The sequence below is a fragment of the Lineus longissimus genome, chromosome 5 (genome assembly GCF_910592395.1).
Source record: "Lineus longissimus chromosome 5, tnLinLong1.2, whole genome shotgun sequence".
Lineage (NCBI taxonomy): Eukaryota > Metazoa > Nemertea > Pilidiophora > Heteronemertea > Lineidae > Lineus > Lineus longissimus.
Genome location: NC_088312.1, coordinates 20,289,764 through 20,314,610, shown reverse-complemented (window position 1 = coordinate 20,314,610; position 24,847 = coordinate 20,289,764). Strand labels below are relative to the sequence as shown.

General features: G+C 42.4%; 1 protein-coding gene across 3 annotated transcripts in view; it reads left to right on the top strand.

Moving 5' to 3' along the window:
• Positions 1 to 24,847, top strand: part of LOC135488175 (zinc finger-containing ubiquitin peptidase 1-like) — a 34,906-nt gene that overhangs the window by 1,384 nt on the left and 8,675 nt on the right. Inside the window, exons 2-5 of one of the 3 annotated variants that reach the window (XM_064772660.1) lie at positions 254 to 331; positions 8,453 to 9,911; positions 14,953 to 15,050; positions 20,457 to 20,483. In XM_064772660.1, coding sequence (XP_064628730.1) covers positions 8,489 to 9,911; positions 14,953 to 15,050; positions 20,457 to 20,483 — 1,548 coding nt within the window. In that variant the 5' untranslated portion in view covers positions 254 to 331; positions 8,453 to 8,488. Of the gene's footprint in view, positions 1 to 253; positions 332 to 1,210; positions 1,974 to 8,452; positions 9,912 to 14,952; positions 15,051 to 20,456; positions 20,484 to 24,847 lie in introns of those variants that run through there. The other 2 variants (XM_064772658.1, XM_064772659.1) reach the window with 2 other exon arrangements.

Here is a 24,847-nt window from a genome sequence, read left to right as displayed (position 1 = left end):
CAAGGATTACATTCAGTGCTGAATCTGACATTACCCAGTGCCCTTATTGTGGATATTAGTCACCTGAAGATGGCTAAATAAGCCCCTCTGCTCTTGCCTATAGTCCCCCTTTAATGAATTAGTCAATCATTGCAATTGCGTTTACCTTTCTCTGGCAACTGAACCCGACCTAGAATGTAGAATGAGAAGATATCTTTCTTGAAATCTTTCAAATTGAATGAAAATATAGTCTTTGTCTTCTCAACTCTTGCAGGAAGGTTTTGGTGCGGAGAAAGAACTGAGACCACAAATTGCTTCCACTTTCACCCGAGAATATCAACAGATTTTTAAGGTAATGATCACAAATATTTATACCAATGTTGTATACTGTAAACCATGAAATGTTTGCGATGCTGAAGTAAAAGTTGGCAAATCTGCTACAATTGTATTTCCAAATGCAAAAGGCTTGACAACATTAAGCTAGAATGGCTTTTCCTGTTGGAACTCCCAAGTTGCTACTTGCTAATATTAGGTCAAAAAGTCTTCCTGACCATCCACACTTATTGACCCTGAAAGCGAACTTCATTTCACTGGCGCCAACCAAAGACATTTTCTCTTGTGCTATTCTGTTTGCAACCCGTCGGTCATGTTACTTGTCGGTAACATCTGGCCAGAATGGCTCTCCTGACCATCCACACAGCCTCGTTGCCTTCTCCGACTCTCATTGATCCTGAACCAATGCACAATACCACTGGGTCCAACCAACAATGTCACACAGAGTGTTTGCCACTGCCAGCAAACCATCTGACCATAAACACGCTCTCTTTCTCACTGTCGGTACCTTGGTCTTTACTTTTATGTCTTATACTAACCCTGCCCTCAATGATACTTGCTCACAATGCACGACACCACTGAAGCCAACCAACGTCACATACAGAGTTTGTCAGAAAACCTACTGCCCCCAACCTCACCCTCTCTAACACTGCTTTACTAGAACTCACTTCATGCCCCTAGAAACCCTCAAAATTATCTGGTGAGAATGTCTTTTTCGACCGTCCATTCTCTTGCTCTCGCCAACTCATTGATCCAATCCAAATGTACAATACCACCAGAGGCAACCAGCGTCACACATAGAGTTTGCCGGTGAACCAATTACTTGCTCCACTTGGGTAGTTTATGGATCAGGGATGAATTAACCAGTTGCATGGTACGAGTCGGCAGGCAGCTAGCATTCCGGCAGGCTCGTGTGTAAGAGGATTCTGGATGGGTTGGTGGCTGTACCCGCGAAGGAGTGTAGGAAGGATTTAGAAGATGCAACAGGAATAAAGAGAGGTTGCACCGAGAATATCAGGATTATTTAAAGGCTGTACTCATCGGACGACAAGGAGGATGCTCCAGGGTTTGGAAGATTTACTGATTTTGAGGCTGCTTCAGGAATATTTAGAGGATTGTGGGACTGTAGGCGAAGAGGGAAAAACCTGTACAAAAGATTCTTGAAGTTGCACCGGGAATAAAAAAAGGATTTCAAGGTTACACTCAGGTATATTTGGGGGACTTTGAGGCTGTGATATGTATCATATAGTCATTGAGGAATATAGGGAGGGTTTAGAGACTGCAGCAGGAATAAAGGGAGGCTTTAAAGGCTGCATCAGACTTGTTGGGGGACTTATGGTGTAATAGTAGGAAGGCTTGGAAGCTGGGCACTTGTGGAGGGAGGATTCTCAGGGAATTTGAAAGTTGCAGGAATATGAGATCGGAATAGGACGAAAAGGATTTTGAGGCTGTATAGGCAAGGTTGTACAGAGCTGATATTGATAACACTCAAATATTCCTTGTAATTACATGTGTTACATTATATAGGTTACACATGTTACATGTGATTACAGTACACCAGTAAACTATAGCTTATGTGATTACGAACTTCAGCAGACTTCTAAATGGGGACTAACTACTGTAAGCTTGGGCACCATCACTCCAAGAGGAAGGCGGTTAAGGTATGTATAGGGAATTATAGCACTTAAAATAAAATTTGTGTTTTCTCGTGCAAAAGATGAGGCTGTCCAAAGTTGAGGGCTACTTTTTATTAGTGAAGACTGGCTGTCATCTCAGTCGCCCTGTAATTAAGTCCTAAAACTAAATTGTCCTTTCAAATACATTCGTTTCAGATGGGTTCAAATATAAAAATTGTGACCTTTTGATTCTTGTCATTTTCTTCCAACCCAAAGCTGCAGCTCTCCTGGAAATCCGCCCACTAACTGGCTTCCTCATGTATCAATCCATCCAGATCTCTGTCGAGTTATCGTGTGGGGGAGCTCCGATGACAGGACATACGTCAGCAATACCGTCACTTTTGATATTGATTAGCAAAGGTGACAAAGAAGGAAGACCCTGGTATTTAACAACTTGCAGGAATTGAATAGTTGTAAAATGTCATTGATGACTTTAAGTGGTTATTGGCACTATAAATACAATTAATTAAATCCGGTATAGCACTTAGCAGTTTCCCTCTCGTCTTTCTTGATACCTGCGATTGTTGCCACAGCCAGTCATGGGACAAAAATTGTGGCACTGGCAGGGAGTGACCCACACACTGCAATTTTTGCAGAGCAGGCATCCTAGAGGAAAATGTAGAATATGTGCCCCTGGCCACCCACTGAATGGTCAGCTCATGTGTCAATCTGTCCAGATCTCCGCGGAGGATAGCAAGTAACAGAAGATGTCAGAGAAACCGACTTCTAGCCTGAGTATAGAGTCGAGATGTCGTCTCCAGGCACTGGATGTAGGTGACACTCCACCGCTCAAAATAGCATGATATGGGAGATCATGCAAGACTTTTTAGGCCAGGTGTATGAAATGTTGAAGAGGAAGTTACAAGAGGACTTGGTCCTTTCAGAACAGAATGCATTAGTCGATATTTGGTGAAGTGACATTGTTGAGAGTTTGTAAGAGTCTGAAATATGCTACATCTACTAAAGTGTAAGCGCTCCGCAAATGAGCGATAAATTACAGCATGAATTATTGAGTTTCGTGAATGTACTGTCAAGCACGAACTTAAACGGTGTAAAAATGTCTACTCCCTAAATAAATTAACTAATAATTTTGGCTGCTAACATGGAATTATAGTCCATCACCAGTTAAAAATGATCAAATTCGCAAAACTTTTAGCAATGTGTAAATTTCACAAATTGAAACACCTCGTGTATCTATCTATCCCCACGAAGCTTTGCTTGGCTCCGATCACGAAATTCCCTGTCCTCGCACTGAGATAACGACGATCTCTCTGGGATGTTATACGCTGATAAACAGCTGATTTGCATAATTCTCTTTGGCTTCATTCTATCCAATTTAGTCTTTCAAACACTTCTGCAAATGAAAATTCTCGGTTGCTTTATTAGCGAGTTGATCTTATCATGTCACAAATCAAGCTTGTTTGTGATTCAAATTGTGTGATCTCACATTTCATGTTTGAGGGTGTTGGGGACAGTGGCTGTGAAGTGGTTCATTTGCATGAACAAGTGGATCAGGATTTGCTTTTCAACTGGCGGTAGACTGAATATTGCTTTTGCTGCCAAGAAATGGTTAATGCATTTTAGTCAAAATGTTCATGCTTCAAAAGTTTGAGTTTGACAAGAATATGATGCCCCGACAAAAGTCCACTTTTTGCATTATAGATACACATGCTATTCTCTTTGACTTTATTGCCATTTTAGCAGAAAAGCCAGCAGCAAATATTGCATCGGGCGGATGTTAAACTCGCTTGGGAAGCTTCTCATTGATTTCCTCTCAGTCTCATGAAAATGCTGTTCAGTGTGGAATGAAGTTGTCGGCTCGCTGTACACGACCGGGTAGCAATGGTTTACATGTTGTTTTTCATGCATGGAGAATTTTGTCAGAGAAATGATGGGTGCACTTAAAACTTGAGCAGTTATTGCATCTCGGAGAAGGTGAACAAAACACAGAGTCCTACTCCTACACTTCAAATGGAGAAACTTGTAAAAAATAATTCAATTGCTGATTTCAGCAGCTAATTTTGTGATGGAAGATTTCCCAACAGTCATGACAATTTCTTCACATTTTCTATTTCTATAAAATTGATCTAAAGTTATGCAAATAACCTTAGTTTGCGAAAATGAAAATTGTGTCCTTTGTGTGAGACTTGAGACTGAGGCTCCTTGTATCTGGTGTCTATGCCTGGCCAAGCAACTCTACAGGAACTCTGCATTAGTGCTGGCCAGCTTGACTTCTGTTAGTCCTCCTTTAAGAGAGATTAAAAAACCCAATCAGTAATTCATCAATTACTGAATGAATCTGTCTGAACCTCTTGAACCCGACTTATTGACAGTCATTACCGTAAGAATAATTGACATGTACGCTTTAAATTTCCCACTCCATCAACTGATCGTCTTAACTATTTACTAGTATGAGGCACTGTCCTTGGAGATTACATGCCTATAACTTGGAGGTCTCCAAGCCATTCTTAAGTATAATCCATCAGTTTGTGGTAGTAGTCTCATAAAATTGATGTGAAATCATGTCCATGAAGATGGGATTTGTTGGAGTGATTGAAGGCTGGTGATCAGTCCTGAAGACATTGTGGCGTGTTCCATTATGCTGTATCATTGGGTGGAATTCCCAAACTAAACATGTTGTATAGGTGGCGCTGCATACTATAATGCCGGCTCCTGAGCCTAAAGATAGCAACCTAAACTTCTCTGCCCTTTTGAGTTGATGGTGGCGCTGATGTTAATCATGGTCTGGAGTTTCAGCTCAAATGCTTTCTGAAGAGATTTTCAAGTCTTACAGTTGCCGCTCACTCCAGATTCTGCTTTTCATCACCAACTTTTGATAAAAATGTTAATGAAAAAATCTTCGGAGCTCGACAAATATCTGTGAATAATGTCTAATCTACCGTGAATGTTGTGACCAAGTCCCTAAGGATCTCCACGGAATGTCAAGGGTCGGGGCAGTCAGGCAATTTCGATGAGGTTGACAATATGCCATAGATACCAGTTGCATATTGTTGGTAGTTTCTTTGTTAGCTGGCCATTTTTTTGGCTGATGCCTTGCCATTAAGTGTTTTTTCCCCAGCCTTGTGGATGAGGCTTTGCCTTCAAATGACCTATTCTGGACGTATGGAATAGTACCAACAATTTTAACAAATACAATAGTGAAAACTAACCTCAAGAAACACTTGAAATACAAGAATTTTTGACTGAAAGTGATCTGGTGGAACGCTGATGTTGCCTGAAACTGTAATCCTAGCGGGGCTTACACGCGATTCTATCATAGATAGTTGTCATGCCATCATTCTGGGGAAAATCTTTTGATAGAAGAAAACATTTTTTATGTTGTATTTCAAGTGAAAAAAGGTTGTATCGGTTTTGCATTTTGGAATGAAATTGATATGCATACTGTGGATTCCATTATGGAATCTTAGAGTAACCAGCTCTGAGGTGGAATTTAAGCCTTTGAGTAGCATTGTATATGCAGAATCAATGAATTAAAGAACCTTTTCCCTGTCTGAGGTATTCTGATGTAGGGAAGGTAATCTGATAAGCCTTTAGATTGGTATGCAAGCATAAGCCTATCATTGCACCCCTTTAGATCTGCCCCTTTTGTTAAAGGGTAACTCGTGTCAAATTTCACCATATAATGTTTTAGCTGTTTTTGACAAATGACTACGTCACTTTCTCATAAATCGGAAAGGTTTTCGAATCGAAATGCACATTTTCTAGAAATTAATGGTTTAATCCCGCCCGGATGGCTCGCTTCGATGCCGTTTTCGTTGATGACGTCACAACATGAACATTTTCGCGGTCGCGGTGGTTTACATTTAGCGATTTTATAATAAATCTAATCAAAAATGGAAAATTTGAGCTTTAGATTTGTGATCAACAATTAAAAACGAACATATTTCCGCAAAATTGTAAATCACATCATAGTATCACGTAAAAGTTTATGTCTATGTACTGCTGAAATCAGACTTCAGAAAAAGGGCTAGAAGTTTCAAGATTGTTATGCTTGTAAGTTTAAATATTTATGGAGACAGTCCCCTTAGTCTTTATCCGGTTAATATATACTGATGCAGTGTACACATTTTTCATTTCCGTGACATGATTATTTCATGACTGGGCCGACGTTAATTCACATGGGTCACATCGCCACAGAGGTTGCCATAGGCACACACAAACAGTCTGTCGTTAGAAGCAGGCAATGCCTGGGTGAGTTGATATGTTAATGATTAAAACCAGTAGGTGAACTGAATAATCAAGCAGGTAATCGTTTCAGACATTTTCTGATGCTGAGGAGTGCAATATTTTGCCCCATGACAGCTCATTGACATCTCTGTCCTCTCGACCTATTGCCAGATCTTCTCTCCTCTTTTCATCCTCTTGTACTGTTGTAGTCATCTTTAGACTAACTTCTTAATGGGGTGTCATCTGTATCTGGCTAGCCATAACACCATCTTTGATCTGCGACCTGACCAATCCTGAATTTTCTACACAAACTGTGGCAAACAGTGTCTGTTCTATCCACAGAATTTGGTCTTTTGTTCTCAAAACAATGAAAAACTGAAGGTTTTTGCAATGTTCCTTTCCTCATCCTTATCTTCCTCTTCAGCAAGCTCAGTCAACCTCTAATGCCACTGGCCTTGCCATTGACTGTAGTGCTATCACAGTAGCAGCACCCCTACATCCGATCAATGGCACCTCTGTCTTCTTGACCGACTTGCCAAGAAATTCCATCCTCTTGTTGTCATCTTCAGACTGGCGGTGGCAACTGGATCATTGGAGTATGTCATGTGCATCTGGCTCATTGTAAAATTTCTCCAGACCTCTGTGCGGCCTGGCCAATATGAAATGATATTCGATTGATTATCCAACTACAGCACCATCTTTTGGACGACAATGAACTACTGCATTTATTGGCAAGGTGTTGCTAGCTTGCAAAAGTTCGTTGTGGTCATCAGTGCAAACCTTAAGAACACCAACACTAGTCACAGTGCTCAGGGAAGGGACGAGGCTGATACCGCTGCACCCAGGGTGTACGAGGTACTGCATTAGATGCACTTCGCTGAGATCCAAGATAGCCACCGCATTAGATGCACTTCGCTGACATCCAAGATAGCCACCGCATTAGATGCACTTCCCTGACATCTAAGATAGCCACCACATTAGATGCACTTCCCTGACATCCAAGATAGCTACTGCATTAGATGCACTTCCCTGACATCCAAGATAGCCACCACATAAGTTGCACTTCCCTGACATCCAAGATAGCCACCGCATTAGATGCACTTCCCTGACATCTAAGATAGCCACCACATTAGATGCACTTCCCTGACATCCAAGATAGCTACTGCATTAGATGCACTTCCCTAATATCCAAGACAGCTACTGCATCAGATGCACTTCCCTGACATCCAAGATAGCCACCGCATTAGATTCACTTCCCTGACATCCAAGATAGCTACTGCATTAGATGCACTTCCCTGACATCCAAGATAGCTACTACAGTATAATGTATGTCCAGGAGGAACTTAAGTTAAGCTCTATAGATTTCTTAACTAGCAGGGTATTTGCAAAATAGATATGGCAGCTGAAGCGTGAAATCTGATTCTTAATTTGGCGAGTGTTCAAACAGGCAAACAGTGACTTGTCGAGAACCAATTAGGTTTGCTTTATGTGCTGACACAGTTGGCAGTGAGGGATGATGATTGCATGAGCAGACCCTAGAAGAGTTGCAGAGTGATCTTCAACATAGAAACGGTTCGTCTACTGGCAAACATCTACCTATGGATTCCTAGGGTTAAACCGTTTACTTTAGTCTCTCCTTTGTACGAAATCCATCTCAATCTCCTGTCTGATGAGGGCTCTGTGATATTGATTAATCCTCGAGTAATACACTACTCTCGCTAGCCGATTTCTTCAAGAATAAACATAACCAGCTGACAGTACAGGCAAAAACCTTAGAAACACTCTGAAGTTTCACAAGGATTGAGTATGGAATTCTATGTGGCAAATAGATTCTTCGCAGTGATGCTCTGGATTTGATTTCAGAGTTTTCAGTTGGAGCAAAGATGTTCTTACAGCTGATACTATCTTAAGCTGAGAAGTGTATGGTTTGAAAAAACTCTTGTATCTTATTGATATTTTGGGTAGATTCAGAGTTGAGTTGGATGTGTAGAGTTTTCGTTACACCATTTCGAAAAAAGCAATGCATGTAATGTAGCTTTTGTCCCAACGTGGGGAGAAGTACGGGGTCTCCTGTCTGCCACCTGAAGCATTGGTATGTTACTTGAAGGTGCTTGGCTGTTGTCAATGTAGCGACCGATGCTTACACTCCCTTTAAACATAGTGAATGCGTCCTGAAACCAACATAGGATCCTGGTCTGATATAAGACATTCTACATGTCCTCTTATTGCCTCACAATCATCATCAATTTACCCTTTCTTGCTTTGTTTCGTTTCAGGCCCCACCTCCGTCAACACCGCCAATCAAACCCAAGATGGCCGAGGGCGGCGAACAACTCTTCACCTGTGATATCTGCGGGCAGGAGGGTCTGACAGACGACGACATGAAGTCACACGTTCTGATCGAGCACGTAGAGGGCGCTATAAGCTGTCCATTCTGCGACCTGGAGGGGACGACTGCCGAAGAAATGACCTGGCACATCAATGCGGAACATTTAGATATTCTAAGTCCAACAAAAAGTCTCCCTCCGTCAGACTTCCCTCCGTCGGACTTCCCTCTGATTACCACTGAGATTATTATCGAGAAGGATATGGGAATTAAACCAGAGGAACGGGAAAATTCGGATTCTAGTCTTAGCTCTGCTAGCGCTAGTACGCCAAAAAGTAAGGACAGTCTCGACTCGGATTGTGCGAGTATGGCTAGTACGCCAAAAAGTAAGGACAGTCTCGATTCAGAATGTACCAGTATAGCTAGTACTCCGAAGAGTAAAGACAGTTTAGACTCGGACTGTACTAGTGTGGCCAGCACACCGAAGAATAAAGAATCTAACTTTAACTGTACTGGTATGGGGGTCATACCAAAAAGTAAAGGAACTTCAAATTTAAATTTTGCAATATCTAAAAATGGTGAAAAATCAACTAACTCCAAGGCATTGCATGAAAAGGAGAGTTCAGACTCTAGTATCGCCAGTCAACTTTCGGATACGAAAATGGATATTGAAACAAAGATGGAAATATCATCTGATACTTCAGAGTCCCCTAGTGAGCAAAAATATGACTATGACGCTATGCAAATGATACGCATGAGTGAAGAGGACCAGTTTAAGAAACGTGCCAAGTTGCATTTGGACATGTCAACTGCTAGCCCGCGGAAGAACCGAAAGGTTACTTTCAATGATACTGTAAGGTCTTCCTACACGGAGAAGATGCAGAGCGGCAAGGATATTCAGGTAGTACGAATCGATGACGATCCCGGGGAAAGTAGTTCCGGATCTGGGTCCTCGTCAAACTGTGTCAATAACAACAAAGATGTTATCAAGTTTTCCTGTCCATTATGTGAGTGGAATACGTTATCTCCAGGTGAGATAACACGTCACGTCAACGTCCAACATTTGGACTTGTTAAGTCCATCTCCGCGTGGTATGAGTCCCGGTGTCCTTATTGAGCGCGATTCTGAAAATAACGTTATAAACAATGACTCTGGTAACGGGAACTCTATTGTGCCTGAATGTCCTATTTGCGGTATAGGCTTGGACTCGGCCGTAGCGTTAGAACTGCACGTCAACACCACCCATTTGGATATCCTCAGCCCCGATAGCGCTCATGGTAACAATCCTACCCTGCAGGTGGGGACACCAGACATGTTACGCCACTGTCCGATATGCGGAATGGAGGATTTTGAACCATACAGTCTCGCACAGCACGTTGAGGGGCATTTCTCAGCTGAACAGACTCCAGGTAAGACTTTGGTCCTGATTGGCAATGTCTGGTATCCTACTGTCTTGAATGTCCATATTGAGTGCATTGGTCCCTGCGTGTTGCCTCCACTGCCACTTCAGAACATCAGAAGGGAAGGTCATTTTAGCTTGTGATGAAGCCAATATGCATCCAATACTCGACACAATGATTTTATTGGAAATCAGTCGCCTGCCAGTTCCCAAGATTTAGTTAGTTCTTTGTGTTCCGACTGTTCTGCATGCGATATCAATAACAACTCCGATACAGACTGCTGGTAATGATGGCTATTACATGTCTCTTATCTATACTTGGTAATAGGAATGTCAGCCATGACCGCTGGAACTCTACGGCTATCGGTGGTCTTCTTCAAAATGCCAACCGAAAGCTAACGGCCGGTCGACTTGAAGTGTACAGACAACCTTGACAGCTTCAAATTGTAAAATATTCTCCACAAACGTGGCAACGCAACCACAGATGGGTGGAATGTCAGCCATGACTGCTGGAACTCTACGGCTATGGGTGGTCTTCTTCGAATGCCAACCGAAAGCCAACGGCCGGTCAACTCTTAGTGTACAGACAACCTTGACAGCTTCAAATTGTAAAATATTCTCCACAAACGTGGCAACGGAACCACAAATGGGTGGAATGTCAGCCATGACTGCTGGAACTCTACGGCTATGGGTGGTCTTCTTCGAATGCCAACCGAAAGCCAACGGCCGGTCGACTCTAAGTGTACAGACAACCTTGACAGCTTCAAATTGTAAAATATTCTCCACAAACGTGACAACGCAACCACAAATGGGTTGCCATACCAAATGTTTAGAGAGTGCGTCTCCCTTGTGATAACGACATTGACAGGAAAAGTTGTATATTTACCGTAGGTTTCCCTCATCCATCTAAAATCAGCGAGCGGTAATTACGTTTGGCTGAGTGAGTAGAAAAATATGGACATCGAATAGGGTTTATTTTGACAAGAGAGCTATAAAAGGGTTATAAACCAAATGGATTGGGATTTTATTAGAAAGTTATCATATGATATCACCGGCCAGACAAAGGATTCACCATAATGTATAGTCTAGCCATGTCACTATGACCAAAAAATAGTACGCATAACCACCCTCTATCATATGAAGTAGTGACTGGAGATTGAACCAGCAACCCAAGATTGGAGAGGTGACAGCCCCAATCCTCCTAGACGCTGTTTCTGCCTATATCAAGCCGTCAAACAAATGAGGCAGGCTGATTATACTGGTCATCCACAACACACTAAAGAAACAGTGTCGACGATGCAATCTGATGCGATACGATGTTTTTGCAACATCAGCGCAGAAATCAATAGTATCAAGGCAACTGATGGTACGCATTCATCCGCGGGATTCATCCGTGAAGCCTTAGCGGGTTGCAGCCACAACTGATGATAAAGCCACTGATATGCGACTTTTTGGTTCTCATCAACCAGGAAACAAACATTTGTCAACCTTTTGTATTTTGACCATACATTTTGCAAAAACTAATGCAGGTGGAGACGAAAACCATAGTATCAACTGTCCATGGCCTAATCTTAAAATATTTGCATGAAAGATATCTGTTCTTGCCATTACCAACTTCTTTAAGTGTAAAGAAAAGGACCTTTATCCAAGAGGCCTCATGACTGATGTGCATGCATTGGGCGCACCCCTACAGTAGGATGCCACTGTGCAGTTGCCTGTATAGCCATAGTAGTGATGAACGAGAATTGGGTCCCGGCGCAAACCTATCCCAACAGAAATCCTGATAGTGGATTGCCCACGATATTGGATTGAGGGAGATGCTCGTATTGATCTCGAAGCTGGCTGTAACAGTTAAGGACCAGCTCAGCTTGTCCTTGTCAGACAAGTCATTAACAGCAGACCCGTTCACCAGGTGGTGGTATCGAATCCTCTAATCGAATTTCATCCTCGTCATCGACACATGTCTTGGCCAATAGCATTCCGCGAAGTTACTATTTATAGCTCACAAGGTCATTTGCATAAGATATTGATGATGTTTTAGTCACGTGACAGTTGGACATCGCCACTTATTTCTACGTATTTGAGCTTATTTCAAAGTCAATTATCTTTGACCCTGCATTGTTTTTAGCATGAATGATACCATAGAGTCAGAGAGAGAAATATTCAGAACAATTATGTAGTATTTCCAACACTCGGACATGTGCCAGATTGAATCTAACTGCCCTAGTTAGAAAGCCTGAATCCATTACGAAACCGCATGTTTGTCCGACATTGCCTGTAATTCAGCGATGGGGAAATAGAGGGCAGCAGCTGCAGTGACGTCATCTTCGCGGAATGCTATTTGGTTGCCATGTTGTTCACCCTGGTATATGGTGTGTACTGCTGAGACGACTGTGACAGTCCGATGATTTTGTCACCTACCCTTGATGCCAGTCAGTTGCCTATGATGTCGGAGGGACAGTACTCACATCAGGTTCCTCTCTGTGTTGTATCACATTATCACACAAACAAGAAACAGATGGACTGAAAGAATGGCTTAATACCGGACTTGCTGCTTTCATTCCAGTCCAAACTCCAGCACTCACAGTGCCGAAAAATAACTTATTCAGGTCTAGTATACTTCTGATCCTTGTGACAAATGACATGTGTGACCTCCCAAGTGATGTGAAGGCATTTCCAAACCTCTGCTGAAACATTAGTTGACTTCAACAAGTTGGCTTCAGAATCTATTTCATTTCCCTGCTCCTCGATTATGATGGAAATAATGGATGATCTATTGAAAAAAATCGATTGACGACGTCACCTCTGATTGTGACTTTGCCGTTTAATGGCAATTATCGTCTCCGGGTGACTGATTGGGTGCCGTTGAGATTTCGAGGCAATAATGAAGCAGTAAATGCAGCGAGAGCAATAAAGATGAAGCTGCGTCTGTCATGCAAGATTGAATCAGATTAGAAAGAAATTGCGACTGTGCTATTCTGTCAATACTGCTTATCCAAATGTTAATGGCACTGCACTTCAAGGCGTGTCATCAATACTCCCATAATCTGGCATAACAAGTCTTCATTATGCCTTAAAGCAGACAACGCTGTCGTAAAATATGAACATCTGACATTCAGTTCCAGATACATGTATGTAAATCCATTAAACCCCTTCATTTTTCTTCATCTAATTCTTCAAGCAAACAGTATAGCTCTCAAATTAAACCACCCTCTTCACTTGTCTTAGAACGTATGTAATTGTCTCGAATTCCTTCTGAGCAGAACCCAAGGGAAAACGCACACGAAAACTGGAAACGGATCGATCCAAGCTAAAAGTAGAAACTTCTCTACAGACCAAACTCGTTTCGTAGACACAATGATTTGTCAGAGTTGCGTACATAATACGTAGTGTTTGGTGAGGCTACCGGAACCAGATCAATACGCTCCCCTCTTCCATCGTGCGGGCTTAACAAGGCTGTCTGGCGGCTGCATGCGTTGTGGATGACAGTCGAACGGCAAGACGCTGAATTGTGGCCTGTAATGATCCATTAACCCGATACAGAGGCAGTAACCCCTATAGTTCTGAACGCAGTCATTGGGAAGATGGTTGAAGACCCTCTCCTACAAGATGACTGTCTCTATAGGCCCCATTGTTAGTCTCACTTTGACAAGTCTGACAAGGGCGACATGAAGAGCTCCTAAACTTGAGTTATCCTCGAGTCAATAGGACGCTTTAAATGGTCTTAATAGAGGTGGACTATTGCAGGGAAAACTTAGTGGAAGATCTCAGAACAGCTTGGTACCAAAAGCAGAGTACGTTTTGGTGACGAGCACAGTATAGGTCGAAGGGTATGTGGTGAAGTCCATGAGCTGGTGAAGTCCATGTGGTGAAGTCCATGAGCTGTGACACTACTGAGGCGGATGTAGGGGTAGGGCTCAGCCATCATAAGGCCATCTGATAACCACTCGAAGTTAAAACTGTTGGTTTTAGCCTAGATAGACCCAGTTTCAATGATTCTGAAAACCTTCCCCTGTCATCTGCCCCTTCCTCCAGGGGTATCAAGTCCTCAGCCCATTTGACGGCACCGGAAATTAGCCAGCTTACAACCGGTGACCTTACCAGGAGATGACATTACTGGTTGCATTTGTATTGACATTGATGGATGCGGCCTTGAGCGTGCAGTGCTCATGATCAGATCGCGATACCAATCATGCTGAGAAATTTATATCCCCAGGAATAAATCATATTTGACTAATTTGCAGTGGCATATCTGCCTGTCACTGTCTGCTTGGAGCGACTATAGAGTTGATTCTCCAATAGCCCTATGGTACATTGGGCCACACTACCGTTGGTGTCCTGACCCCACAGGCCACGACACCATTGGGGAGGACCCAGCCTATCAGAAGACTGCTGAGAACACAGCTGACATAAACAAAACGGGGGCAAGCAAGTCCAATTATCTGTTGGACGTCCGTGACCATGCCCCTGGCAAAGAACACGACGTGTTGTTCCTGTGTTACATCTCAACTCTGAATCTTGTATCGCAATTTTAATTATTGCTCCCGCGCCACTCCTAAAAAAACACTTATTGACTGAAAACTTTATTAGCTAATAAATCGTTATGAGCCATGGCAGCGCAGAGAAGAAATTAATTTCTATGTTATGAGATGTGGGTCAGATGTGAGTTGTATTTCATGTTGTCAGAATGAACTTGAGTTGTTTATTCTTAAACACCTTGGTTACAATGAAGCTGTCATTTCATGAAATCCCAAACTATCCCAGGTGGGTTTGCCCTGAACTGTGATCCTCACCGAAGTGTTGAATTGGGCTGTCGGAGTGGTGAAATGGAAAAGTTTGTAGTTCCTGTCGGCCCCTGTATACTTATGTTATCGATGGGGCAACTCTCCTTAACGGCAGAGGTCTCCTTCCGGGATGCCTCGTACCTCCTTCTGTACAATCAAAAATTGTCTAAAGAGCCTATAGTGAGCCCAGTTTGCTCCTGTGCTCTCGACCCAAAGCTTTTAGAGCCCAATTATGTTCTATTCTAACTGTGTCATGTTTGCTTGCAGTGACTGATGTCTCTGACAACATGCTGGCCCAGGAGTTGGAAAGGAGGGAGAGGCAGGCTGAGCAGTTCAAGGAACAGGAAGAATTCAAAAAGTTACAGGTAAGTCGGATGTTTTGTTGATAGAATTTCTCATTGGCAATTTATCTGAAATGAAAAAAGCTTGTAATTGAATGGAATTTTCGTACTTTACCAATACCAGCCACAGTACAAGGCCAGTGGATGTGTAGAAGGCAATTTCGAATTGCTGAGAATTGTTGTCAATGTGAATCAGAATCAAAGTTAGACTCACTGCATGTCTGTTGTTGCCGGTAGTTGCTGTAGAGACAAGGGATAGGTTTCATGGAAGATGATGTTGTATCGTCCCAGCAAACTGCACCAAATGGTCGAAAATGGCAAAAAGATTACCGTGATTCATGTGGGTGATGCTGAGCGAGAACGCAAGAAAAATTAACCTTGTAAATGTTATTCCGTAGTGTGCTACCCACCCCCCGTTCTGAAATTCCTCATAGCCAGTGAGGGAAATAAGTTGCATCAGTGCTTCATCTGATCTATACTTGATGTCGGAGGTACATGTACTTTAGAAAATGTTAGACGTAGACTGCACCTAAGTTAAGCTAAACTGCTAAACCATTTACACCACAACATAGACAGTACCCTAGGTGACGTACTCCGTTCAACCTTTTAGCCATTCAAGACAAGTCGAGAACCAATTGCAGCAGTCGTAATAATCCTCAACAATCGGCGTCTAATTATTACTCGTATTCTCGATTAAGCTTCATTACTCCTAACTTGTAAAATATTGCTTGGCAGACGAACTAAATGGATTTAGTCCTGAATATGACATTGGCTGCAAAGAGAAGTCACAGGGTGCAGACTTAGTTTATACTATAGACTGTTCCATTTTATCAAAGAGCCAGGTTTTTTACCAAAAGTTAAAAATTCTTCATTCTGGGCTCCTGATGAGGTTTTACTTATATTCACCATATTGGCTGTTACAACATTATTTTGCATCTTATCACGATATGACTCGGCAAGTTCATTTGGGTCAAACTGGCCAAACATGATCCCAGTTTGTAATCACACGTAAACTCTGACCTTCGTGCAGTTGACATCACTGACGTCATAAAATGTCTGTACAAATGGCAGAATGATCTGTATGCTAGAGGATCAGGGCGTCTTGTCCAGTCTTGATATCCATCGGACACATCTGCCGCAGCATTACCTGCCCTTATCATGGCGGAAAAACAATATCGAATTGAGAGCTTGGTATCAACGAAGACATTATTGGCTTCAGAGACAATATTGGGTGATTTGTCAGTGAATCCCTGTTTTATGAGAGAGGAATGACTGAGTGGTTACTTTCCTATTTCGTCTTCCTACTCTCGCTAAACAGTGGTGCTTCAGCTCAAGTAGCTCCATCACAAGCTATCGTGCCTCTAAATTGGTTAGAGACTCTGAGATTAACACATCACGGTTGTGTCACTGTACCGTGATTGATAGGTGAAGCTCAAATTCAACACCAACACCAATTTGCCTCAGCTTTGGCCATACATTTTAGCTCCACCCTCCTCCATTTTAGTACAAAGACCTGCCAGTGTGGAGTCAATTCCTTGATACGCAATATTCGGATGATGAATCTGACACCAATACCACTAAACCACACCACCCTCCGCTCATACCTCTGCAGCTATTATCCACTTTACCCCAAAGCTGGCGTGGACTCCCATTTCATTTCTTCATCTCCTCCTGTCAAGATTCCATTATAATTGACAAATGACGGTTTATCGAATTTCTGACGGTGGCAAATGCTACTCTACCCAATTCTTAATTGGGTTACTGAATTTTTTGTCAGACCATTTGGTCTTCATTTTATTTTTCGTGCACATCAAGATTCGATAAGTTATAGGAAGTGCTGGGAATTCAATACTTTCCTCTTCAGGTTTTATTGGAAGATGGGCTCTGTCAGAAGAAAGAGTTCACCCAGTTACACTGATCCTGACGGCCTAGCCTGCGTTGTAAACAGAAGAGCAACGGTTCAAGCCCCATTGGTAGCTCATTCGGTGCAGCCAACTGGCTAGCCGCTAGCTAATGTACAGACTGCCTTCTCTCCAGACACCTGTCCCTCAACAACACCGTCCCTAACCCAGCAACAAAAGGAACCTAAGATCACTGGCAACAATCCATTACAGAAACCATCTTTCAATTAGGGAAACTCTTAAAAAGTTCTAAGGAGAGCTTTCACCACCTACGTGCTTGAGATAAGATGCTCCAACTCGGTCAAATCAATGCGGTTCCCACTTAGTACGAAAGAGACAGTTTTGAGCTTCGTTAAGTTGGCTAAACTCCTTGGCAATGTAGCCCCAGGTGAGCCCAAGTAGGGGCATTGGATGTCGTTTTCAAAAATCAATTAAGACCATTTTGGAAGGATTTAGAGTGTCTTGTAATGTCATCACGCTGTCTTTGCCCCCTTCTACCTTGACCCCATTATGATATTCCCAGCGCGGCTGTGAAAAAAAAGATGAAAAAGTACCAGTATGATCCTCTATGGCATGGAACATCACAGAAACCCTCCTAGTATTAATGAACCATCACTGATTAATGCCCGCTACATAATCTACTGACATTACTCGCTTCTACTGTTGCTTTTCACCTCAGGGTCCTATCAACTGGCTTGCTCGCCTTATTGGATCTAGCGCTACCATTAGCCCGAGGTTAATTTGATTAACGAGCACTTATACTGTGTATGTTGCTTCCATTCCAAGTGTGTCGCTTTGGGTGGCACTATCTATAAACGTCCGAATGCTCATTCACAGGTCATCGTATCAGGTCATGTGATCTCCAGCCAATCAGCTTGCAGTATTGACTTGCTGCTTTTTTCAGCGGTGTTGGTACATTGGTTGTTGTTGCAGCAGTGGTCGTTCTCACCCACAGGAGTGGAGCATGTTTTCATTGTGGTCGTTGGTACTTCCATATCTCATTTGTTGGGTATTGCTTCTTATGACCTCTGCTTGGACATGTTTTTATGGTGATTTAACATTGGCTGTTTTGCAGCAGTGTATGTTCTCATAATCATGAATTACCTGCAGGAAGGAGGGTCCCTTTATCATCCGTATTTGCCCTTATGTTGTTGAAAGGGTGAATGTTCTCGTTATCATGAATTAACCCCAAGAGTTGGCTTGTTTCATTGCTTTCTTCAATACTTGGCACAGAGCCTCTTGTACCAAAGATGGGCATATGGCTGGAGACCGCAACTAACTCATTCAATATGAATATCTACTTCATTCCGGTCATTTATCACTGGTGGAGAAGAGCTCTGTCACAGACCGGATCTTTGTGGCACCAAGGAGTTTAACATTGATAAATCTGGTCTGTTTGATTGTATTCGGACCGGAAGGCTCCCGTCGTGTAGGTACAGTACCAGTACCAATATGTCTACTCCCGTTTTACCAATGGCAAAAAGGTTGATTTTGATTTGCGCCGTTCTTGCATCAGGGTGTTTGTCCAGAGTGGCCCTGTCACAGACACTATCTTGGTGTCACCAACTGGGTCCACGTTTGATGAATCTGTTGCCCTGTGGATTTGGATAACCCCAAGGTCGTGGGTTCAACTCCTAGTAGTACCACACACTGATTCAGTATCCTTGAGCAAGACAATCGCCATGCAGTTGCTTCTCTCAGCCCATGGTTGGATCCTAGTTGCAGAACCTGGGTTTGACCTACTTTTCAAGGTCATAGAGGTCAGTTGGCACGAATGGTCGTCAGGCTGTAACTATGGCATGTTTCTTAACAGTGGTGACTATCATCTCAAATTTGGCTCTCTGACAGTCAGTCCGGTGAGCACGCAATGGCCCCTGGCCATGTCATTTGTTGCAAATGTTGCAGTTTGCAGTATACAATTCTAATGGCAACAATATATCTCCAGGCTCTACCACAATTACCCCATAAAGTAGTACCATGTTTATTCAGAAGCGAGATGAATAAACATTCAACATTACAAGCCACTCCTAAATTTGTTATTAATTCTCTGGCATCTTGAAATCAAACAGCTGAATAGTTGTACATATTTAATAACTTTTAGTTCCATCCTCAAGTACAGTTGTTCAATTTCATAATATGAATTGTGTTTAGTGTGTGCATGTTCTTTGGTCAGGTTGGGTGAAATGGCCAGTCTACAAATTCCTGTACTTTTCCCTATGGCTATGAGTTTGGGAAATGAGTTATGTTATCTGAGATGCGGAATATTGAATTATGTATATGAAGGAAATGAAAGATAACAAGATTGGTCATGACACACTCTGTCTTTCCTACTGAATTTTTTTTGAACACTAGTTTGAGAGTCAGATTGCCATGATAATGACAAGAAGTACTGGGTACTGAACAGTGGAATATGGTTCTGTAAGCGGCCAAATTGTCACCATCCTGAACCTCAGACCAACACTCCGAAATTATACTTGCCAGTGCTTCCTGCCAATCAAGCAAATACCCTGTTTGCTTCAACTCGCAATGATGTCTTTATTTTGTTCGTATGGATATTTTAGAATATCGATGAACTCCTAATGTTCCCCAAGAGCCTAATTCACAAATGTACCATCTCCGAGTGGTGAAACAACAATATTTATTTCTGACAGTTGTTGGCAGTGATTTTATTTCGGTGAATTGAAATCTGTCAGTAGGCAGATTGTTGTTCCATGCTTTTGATGAATTTGTCGACATTTTTACAAAGTAATGAATCGCTGAATTTAGGTTACTTGCAAAAATCTGTGAAAATAAAAGGAAAGATTTATAGCGTTTCACAATATTAAATCAGTCTTGGCTTGTTGTCCCAATGATGCAAAGCTAAAAGTTTGCTTATTTTCTGTGGTAGTCCAAATATCACATTTGCTGTCAAAATTTATTGCAAATCACTTACTTGTAACTGGATTCACTAGTTTTGGTGTCGTCATACACGTTTAGATAAAAAGATGTTGTAAGCATGACAAACACTGAAGGAAAGCACTGTATGAACCTATCAGGGTACTGGTCTGACCTCGGTCGGGTTGGACCTGGACGTTTTGTACACTGAGATAATGCCACTGACTTTGGCAGCAAGCCCCCAAAAAGGTCAACCCGTCAAGTACATTTGTCAAGGACTGATTGCGGTTGGATGGCAAGGTCTGCCGTTCAAGTACATTCGTAAAGGAGTGATTGCAGCTGGAAGTCAAGGTCACAGGTCGAGTGCACTTGCAAAGGCCTGATTGCAGTTGGAGGACAAAGTCAGCAGGTCAGCTTGTAAAGGCCTGATTGCAGTTAGAGAGCAAGGTCAGCAGGTCAAGCACTTTTGTCAAGGGCCGAGTGCAGCTGGAGGTTTCATTTGACTTTCACAGTTGCATCTCGCAATTAATTCACAAATCATGACCACTGTTTCTGTTTGTCGTATCCACAACCATCATGACCAACAAATTTGACGGTCAATCTAATTGTGGCACCATCTATGCATCATTTACATTTTCCTTCTCTAACATTGCAGTCTGACACCGCAAATGGCGATAGCTCGGTAGGTCTACATTTAAATATGTCTTCATGTCACATGGTTTGCACTAGGATGATCTAACTTGTCCTGCTCATTTATAAAAAAAACAATATTGATTTCGTTTTTTGGAAAGTCTTCGCTTGTCTATGAAATCATTTCTGTTGTGCTATGAAGAAACGCTTTTCCTCTCAAGAGATTTCATTTTTATGCATTGTCAATTTCAATCTCATCTTTTTGCTGTAAAATTGTTATTTTGACTCAATCAGAAGAGCAAATATTCCGACATAAGTGGTTGGATTCTTTTTCTGTTTGCATGGGTTATTTGCAATTTTAGAATTAGTCAGGCATCGGCCACAATATTTCCGCTCGATGATCTCTGTAAATATCTCCGATTGATTGGCTGGGTCTAGAATATGGCGTGTTTTCTTTTTGATTGGTTGTCGCTGTCCTAAATGTTTATGGTTGTATCATAACGGCTCGGCTATAAGTGCATTTTTTGGTGGACAGTGATTTGCAAAAAAACATATTTGGAAATGTTCATAGTAGACGCACGTAAAGCTCCATGTAGACAAGGTAGCTTCGACCTACAACAGAGGCATGAAAATATGAGGAGTGGTCATATTGTCATGGCTTTGTTGCAGGTGGCGGGGACTGGCACGTTTGCCAAGTGCTTAAAGAGGTAGAGTAGAAATGTCTAGTTCGCAAGAATTCAGTGTTTGTCTTGATATTGAGACTTCTAGCTGTCTTGTAAAATCTTTGGTAGATAGTAAAACAGAAGAGAGTTGCGTGGAGCAGCAGTATTGTGGGTGAGTAGATCCTTGGAGAGAATGGCCCAGAATACAAAAAGAATGAACAGATGAAAATATCATCTGAATGTATAAATATCCTCCATATTGCTCTGGGTCTGACTGTCACATAATCGCCTTCACTTGTGGCAAACCAACTATCAAGCCAGAAAGCCAGCATTCACCCACCTTCTGAACGAGATGCCTGTTTAAGTCAGGCAGAAAGCTTTAGATGTATAACAGAGAGTTATCTCATCCTTCCTCGTGTCTGACTTGCGCTGGCTCTAATCACCATGTTATCGTCACTAGTAACCTTCTGATTTATGTTGGCAGAAAGCTTAACAAGTAAGAAGTCGATCTCCTCCTTTCACATATCCGGCCGCTCACCATGTCTACGAGGTCTTGTCGCTCATAATCACTTCATGAGACAAGAACTAATCATCAGGCAGGGGAGGATTACCCTCTGTCTGCACCATTTCCTCTTCTCTCTAACCCTAATACCTTTGTCATCTTGATGTCATGTTTTGAAAGTTGACAGTGTTTGCTCAGGGGCTGTTTTAGTGGTGATGATGGAACACCATTGCAACTTTGCAAATGAGCAGGGTTCTCTCTGCTTGCCTCTTGTTTCTATAATCAGTGTGGGGATGTTCTTGCCTTCCAGCAACAGACTACCCCATCAATGCTAATTGGGATCTTATGATGACAGATCGACCTTGCTGGTTGTATTAATCAGTTGGAGGACTGACACTTCATCATGGGAAAGCACTTCTGAGAACTAATGACACCAACTATAGTGACAAGATTGGTCTGACAGAAATAGGTAGAAGCCAGAGCTGAAAGCTGCACTACCCAAGGTCAACAATCCAACCAATTTCCTGCCTTACAGCTGACTGAGGGATATAAATCTCCTCATGATACACCCAAAGCTCACAAACACCAACCCTCGTAAAATAGTCATTACAGCGCTGGTATAACATATGTAATGGCCACAATGAGACGTCGATGAGAGATATTCGCGTAATATCCGTCAGTATTACAGCTATGTGTCTGATGACATGGGTATGAGAGCATTCGTTATTGAACGATTGAATTAGATGTTATAATGTTTGTCAGTCTAATCCATGTTTGGCTGATGTTCCAGATGATATATTCATGGTGGTTGTGTTGCACAACATGTTGTTCAAATCTGTCAATAGATGATGTGTTTTCTGTCCGTATCAGTCTGTATTTGATGTAAACCTGAACATTTTTGTACCTGTTTGGTTTTTGCAATTCGCAACAACTATACGCACTGCCCTGTCTGTAGAACAGAAACTCACTAAAGACAGATTAGGTCTGCCCTTGTTCTGTCCATCATATCACTAATGGTGTGTCTCACCTCAACGCTGCCCTCTTGGTGGTAATGTCCTTGTAATGATGTCTCCAACAGCTCTGCTCATTACCACCAGACGTGTCTCCTAATGATGGAGCTGTGTTCGAGGGTGACAGGACGTGAGTAGGGCTTAATACCCAATTACCCGGTGACACATCTCCATCACCTCTATTAGATAAACAAGGACACTGTAACCGTGTTGGAGGAAATGACGAAGGTATTCTGGGCGCCTCCTAAGCCGCAGCGTTTGTATGTACTGTAGACCACTTTGTGCTCGCAACTTTTCGTGATTTTCAGAGGCAGACGCAAACTTTGAACACTTCTACTCTCATGCATTTCCATTAGATTTCGACAGCACTTGCTGATATTTGTCTACAGCCAATTGAAAATGAGCAGCTGTTTCTTTAATGTAGGATGCTTGTTCTACTTCGACCGTTGGTGAGAACATGTCATATGTTTCTGACAACCTCGTAGCATTTCTTTGATGCCTTGTTCAATTTCTCCATCAGGTGGCGTGCTCGTGGAGTGGTGCTCTCTCGTACAAGAATCAGAAGACATATATATCTAATGGACTAGATTAAAAAAAATCAGTTCAGTGAAAACATTTCATTTGGGTTTCAATTCTTTTAACCCTTTGGGGACGAGTTCCAACGTCATTAAGAAAATAAAACACCCACGAAAGCTTAATCAGGTTGGCCAATCTGTTCTCAATATTGTAAAACCAGGTTTTCAAGTTCTTCAACCTAAGTTAATCCTTCTCTTTATCGTGAAACTGATTGGCAATGTCATTTGCTTCCATCAATAAACAATGATCCCGGCCTGCGGAAACTTGTTAAGCCACTGGCGAATCTCCTTCTGGCTTTGTCTGTGGATTCATAGGCAATTTCCTTGTTTGACCGCCGGGAGATATGTCTTTTGAACATGGCTGGACATGATTAGGTAAATGGAGATGAGTGTCGTTGGATCTCTCCTGGAGGTAATGTGGCGGGGGTAGGCGTGATTTGATTTGGGTAAGTCTTCAGTGTTTTCCCCAATACTGATTCAATACTGATTGGTTATAGGTCTTTCATGGTGAAGTCTCCATTCCTTTCTATGTCTCTTTGCCTCTGATTGATTGAGAGTGTACATGTACATTCTGGGATACTGTCTGTCCCCTTGAGAAAGCCATCGAGATGAAATTGAAGCTGACTGGCATTCTTTGGTCATGTTCGGGAGCAAGAAGGTCACAATTACTTTCAGAAGCTGACCAGTAATTCACCTCTGTACTGTTCAGCCAGGCCCCTCTACCAACTGTGTGCCATACACACCATATCTGACCGGACTGTTCTCATCTGCCAGTTTTGCCATGAAGCTGCAACTATAGAAGCTTTGCCTGTTTTGCAAGAGATTGATGGTTCCTTTTTGACCCTCTGCCTTTCTCCAGTCTTACATACCCGGCCTACTTAAAATTGCCTGCATGATGATGGCAACAGTGACTGACCAACAATTCCCATCTTTGCTGTTCAGTTCGACCACTCTTCACAGCACTGTGTTAATCATACCATGTCCTCAACAGCTCGCTGGGGTTTACTATGAACAGAAGTTCCTACCACAAACTGTGTCTGTTTCCCAAAAGGTCGATTGCTTCCCACTCAACATTCCGCCTTCTCCAGTCTTACAAACCCGGCATTCCCGGCCACATGATGATGGTAACATATCACAACGGGCAAGGTTAAAGCAATGTCGCCCCAAATGTCATTAAAGAGATAAATTGGCCATGACGATAAAGGGAATGCAGTTTTCGTAAGCAGTTCTATGGGCATAACATCATTATCATAGCACTCTTTCTTGGTGGCCGGCCATGCATTCGTGGATGGACAGATGCAACGACATCTTCAAATGGAATAAGAGGAACCAGCAGCTGAGTTGCGTATGACTCGAAAGGATTCTCTGTTTATTGTAGTAACACTATATTGACACTGGCAAGTATTCTGAGCTGTCCAGGGGCTGTGTGGGGGTGTGCAGAATGACTGTGCCAGACAACAGCACGCCATCTCACCAGCTAAAATTAAAGGATGGGGATCTGAGCTGAATGTCACACTGATCTGATGTGGGAAGTCTTTTTGGTCGCGTCATTTGAATACATGATGCTGACCAGCATGGTGAGGAATGGAAGGCATATGAGAAGATCTGTATGACGGCACATGGGGTCCAAGCTGTAGCTCACAAGATAAATTTTGAGGAATTGATCT